The sequence below is a fragment of the Epinephelus moara genome, chromosome 10, assembly GCF_006386435.1.
Source record: "Epinephelus moara isolate mb chromosome 10, YSFRI_EMoa_1.0, whole genome shotgun sequence".
NCBI lineage: Eukaryota > Metazoa > Chordata > Actinopteri > Perciformes > Serranidae > Epinephelus > Epinephelus moara.
Window position 1 is genome coordinate 8224606 of NC_065515.1, and position 5130 is coordinate 8229735.

Consider the following 5130-nt stretch of genomic DNA (forward strand, 5'->3'; position numbering starts at 1 on the left):
TGCAAAATAATGAAAAGCTTTTTCGAAATAATGACCTAACGTGTTGACAGAATGACTTCATATCTTTAGGGAATGTGGAACTTTCTCAAAATAATGACATTTCAAAATAATTACTTAGTATCTCAAATAAGAAATTTTCTCAAAATTATTGTGTTAAAAAAAAGAGACAATTTCTCAAAAAATGACTTATCTAAAAATAATGAAACTCTCAAAAATAATGACCTCGTATCTAAAAAAAATCAGAAACCCTTTTTGAAAAATAATGACATAGTATTGTGAAATGATGAAAAACATTTTTAAAATATTGACATATATCGACAGAAATACTTTGTCTTAAGGGAATTAATTAAGGGAACTTTCTCAAAATACTTACCTTCTTTCCCACAATCATGAAAAACTCTCAAAATTATAACTTAGTATCTAAAACAATTACGAACTTTCTCAAAATAATGTCGTAGTATCTCGAAATAATGAGAAACTTTATCAAAATAAAGACTTGGTATCTCAGAATAATGAGAAACCTTCACAAGATACAGACTAAAAAATTAGAAACTTTCAAAATATTGACTTCATATCTCAAAAAATAACAAACTCTCCAAATAACTTAGTATCTCAGAATAATGAGAAACTTCCTGAAAATACACTTAGTATCCAAGACGTAACAAACTTTCTCAAAATGAGAAATTTTCTCAAAATAACGACTTAGTATCTCAAAATGAGAAACTTTCTCAAAATTATGACTTAGTATCTCGAAATAATGAGAAACTCAAAATTATGACTTACATCTCTAAAAAATAAACTTTCTCAAAATAAACTTAGTATCTCAAATTAATGACAAACTTTCTCAAAATAATGACTTAGTATCTCGAAATAAAGAGAAACTTTCTCAAAATGACTTAATATCCCAAAATAATGAGAAACTTTCTCAAAATAATGACTTAATATCTCGAAATAATGAGAAACTCTCAAAATGACTTAATATCCCAAAATAATGAGAAACTTTCTCAAAGTAATGACTTAGTATCTTGAAATAATGAGGAACTTTCTCAAAATAATGACTTACGTCTCTAAAAAATAAACTCTCAAAATGACTTAATATCTCAAAATAATGAGAAACTCTCTCAAAATTATGACTTACGTCTCTAAAAAAATAAGACACTTTCTCAAAATAAACTTAGTATCTCAAATTAATGACAAACTTTCTCAAAATAATGACTTAGTATCTCGAAATAATGAGAAACTCTCAAAATGACTTAATATCCCAAAATAATGAGGAACTTTCTCAAAATGACTTAGTCTCTAAAAAATAAAAAACTTTCTCAAAATAAACCTAGTATCTCTTTAACTTTCTCAAAATGACTTAATATCCCAAAATAATGATAAACTTTCTCAAAATGACTTAGTATCTCAAATTATGAGAAACTTTTTCAAAATGACTTAGTTTCCCAAAATAATAACAAATTTTCTCAAAACAAGGACTTAGTATCTCGAAATGAGAAACATCCTCAAAATAAGGACTTAGTTTCTTGAAATAATGAGAAACTTTCTCAAAATAAAGACTTAGTATCTCAAAATAATGACAAACTTTCTCAAAATGTTAACTTAGTATCCCCAAATAATGAGAAACTTTCTCAAAATAATGCCTTAGTATCTCAAAATGAGAAACTCTCAAAATGACTTAGTATCTCAAAATAATTACAAACTTTCTCAGAATGTTAACTTAGTATCCCCAAATAATGAGAAACTTTCTCAAAATGACTTAGTATCTCAAAATAATAAATATGTCAAATGATAATGAGAAACTTTTTCAAAGTAATGACTTAGTATGTCAAATGAGAAACTTTTTCAAAATGACTTAGTATCTCAAAATAGTCACTTAGTATCTCAAAATGAGAAACTTTCTCAAAATGACTTAGTATCTCAAAATAATAAGTATGTCAAATTATAATGAGAAACTTTTTCAAAATAATGACTTAGTATCTCAAAATAATAAGAAACTCAAAATAATGACTTAGTATGTCAAATTATAATGAGAAACTTTCTCAAAATAATGACTTAGTATCTCAAAAATAATAAGTATGTCAAATTATAATGAGAAACTTTTTCAAAAATAATGACTTAGTATCTCAAAATAATGACTTAGTATGTCAAATTATAATGAGAAACTTTTTCAAAATAATGACTTAGTATCTCAAAATAGTCATCACTTAGTATCTCAAAATGAGAAACTTTCTCAAAATGACTTAGTATCTCAAAATAATAAACTCTCAAAATAATGACTTAGTATGTCAAATTATAATGAGAAACTCTCAAAATAATGACTTAGTATCTCAAAATAATGACAGTATGTCAAATTATAATGAGAAACTTTCTCAAAATAAGGACTTAGTATCTAGGAATAATGAGAAACATTCTCAAAATACAGACAAAAAAATGAGAAATTCTTGAAATAATGACTAAGTATCTATGTAGTATGACTTAGTTTCTCTAAATAATGCAAAACTTTCAAAAATAATTACTCAACATCTCAAAATAATCAGAACCTTTACCAAACAGATTTACTATCTGGAAATGTCTTATTATTAAAACATAATGAGCTTTCTCAAAATGACAACATATATCTCAAGATAATAAGTAATTACCTTGAGATACTGTGTGATTTTTAATAAGTTTCCCATTATTTTGAGATACTTAGTCATTATTTTGAGAAAAGTCATTATCTCAAGAGTTTCTCATTATTTTGTAATTAGTTGCTACTTTGAGATATAAAGTTGTTATTGAGATACAAAGACATGACATTAGCCAAAATGGGTTTCTATAAAAAACAGACATCACAATGAGAAATTAAAGTGAAAACTGTAAAATATCTTTCAACCAAGTATCAAAAACACACACGCTTATAGCAAACAGTGATATACAGACTTAACAGTGTATCTGGTATTGTTTAAGTATCTTTACTATAATTACACAGACGAAAACAATGTACAATAGCTGGATGTTTCAGGCTCACTTCATCTCATAACGTCATTATCGTTACACTCTGCAAAATGAAGCAGCAGCACATCACACGGCACAAAATGTTTCATTGAGTACAAAACTTGAAAGAAAAACCAGGTCAATGGAAAAAACCAAAAGCACATTTACAGTGATTTACATGAATTCAATCCACCAGTATGATCACACGAGGGAACTCGCTTCAAGCACTTCACTTCCTGAAACCAAATGAAAATATTGTTTTTACCACCATGACATCCGTTCACTTTGGATTAAGTTGTCGACTCATGGCAGTTTAAATGTAAAGTCATCTTGGCTTTATGCATATGCAGTATGTTCTCGCTTTCAAATCACCGTCTAAGGACACTATTCATCCTTTAAGAGCATTGTTGTGGATATTAACACAATTCAATTTGCCACATTTAGTTTCTCATCTAGTACTTTCTTTTTTTTTTTTTAATCTAAACCCATATAAGTTTCTCATCATCTTTTAGATTACACCTAAACTTGTGGCTGACATTAGGTAACTGTTTACCCATACTGTGATGAAGGAATCAAAACTAGAAAAATGCAGGTGCAGGGTGTTTGGAGAGAAAGGGGAAGCAGTGAAACTGACCTGACACTTTTCTCTGACTGATATTTTAAGAATATTTTGACAGCACGTGGAACAGCGTTCACGTGTCCCCGTCCATTTCATGTACACCGACAAAATGAAGGCACAGATTAATGAAAAGAGCACGACTGCGATTAGTCTGTATACATACATCTTACTAAAGGACTCTTTGTCAATGACCACTCAACAACTCTCAGGTGGATCACCTTCAGATGAAATACTTTCATCTGTTTTTGCTGCAACTGCATTTAGTGCCAACCATCACAACGTGCCGGTTCCAACATCATCTTAAAAGAAGAGGCAGAAATTAAGTTAGTAAAAATGGTCTCTGGGGTCTTCAAAAATGAACAAAAAAAGAGTGGGAAACAGTGACAGGGCCGTCCAGTTGGCCACTCTAATGCAACCTACAATGCTCCACGCTCAATATGTGCGTCGGGTCGTTAATGAGAACCTATTCCTGATGGGCCGTCTGCTTCTCAAAGCCTTCCCGTCACTTCTCTCTGTCTGCTCTCAGGCAGATAGGGAGGGTGCGTGCGATTGTATGCAGCAAATCATAGCACCAAATTCTGAGCAGCTCCTTCGCCCCTTCAGAGACGGGCGGCGGTGGTCGCCGACAGAGGAGAGGAGGTTCGAGATTATGCCCGTTCTTTACGTTTCAGTTTGGAGGACTTCTTGACGGTGCCGTTCTTGTTGAGCAGCTTCAGCACTTTCTCCTTGTGGTCGAGCACTTTCATCATGGTGTCTCTGGCCTCGGTCACCTGGTCCATCACGAGCTTACAGCGCTGCATGTTACCCTGAGGACAAACGCACAAAGATTTGTGAAGAGAGAGCACGTTTTGCATTGTAACAGCAGGCATCCTAATAGGGAATTTATACTTCTGCGTTGAATCGATGCTGTAGTTAAGGCGTAGGCTCTACGTCGATCCTTAAGGGATTTGTACTTTGGGATTTATCCAGGTTTCATAGGAGAAGAGGAAATCTCCGCTCGTCACTAGGCTAATTTATACAATGTAAAATGCCATAGGCTGACGCTAATAATATTAGCATTTTGTATTTGTTTGGAAAACATGTTGACAGTTGTTCTGTCAGTGAACCTTGTGAGTTGTAATGGAGCCAAATTGTGTGCCGTTACCTTTGTTAAATGTTGCTGTTGTCCCTGGTTTTATATGAGAAGAAAGAAAGGTCGCTGGCTGCCAGGCTAATTTATACAATGTAAAATGCCATAGGCTTGTTCTAATAACATTAGCATATTGTATTTGTGGGGAAAATGTGTCCAGGTAAAGACTAGACTCACAAGTCAGTCTTTAGACGCTTTGCTTAACTAAAGACTGATGACTTTCCCCCTGATTTTGTGTTTAGATGGCGGATACAATTTCAGAGTTTAAAAAAACTCCCTACGTTGCAGAACCAATAGTAAATCTGCAGGGCGGTCCTTCGGTGGCTCGCTGAACTCTTGTGCTTGTAAACATAGTCCCACTAGAAACACGTGTAGCGGTACAAAATGGCTCAGCCGCGCTCGCAGA

The 5130-nt window shown here is 32.6% G+C and overlaps 1 protein-coding gene across 1 annotated transcript in view; it reads right to left on the bottom strand.

Moving 5' to 3' along the window:
* Nucleotides 1–2915: 2915 nt before the first annotated feature.
* Nucleotides 2916–5130, bottom strand: part of sap130a (Sin3A-associated protein a) — an 18688-nt gene continuing 16473 nt past the window's right edge. Inside the window, exon 21 of the mRNA XM_050054763.1 lies at nucleotides 2916–4401. Within this exon, the coding sequence (XP_049910720.1) occupies nucleotides 4243–4401 (159 nt within the window). The 3' untranslated portion in view covers nucleotides 2916–4242. The remainder of the gene's footprint in view (nucleotides 4402–5130) is intronic.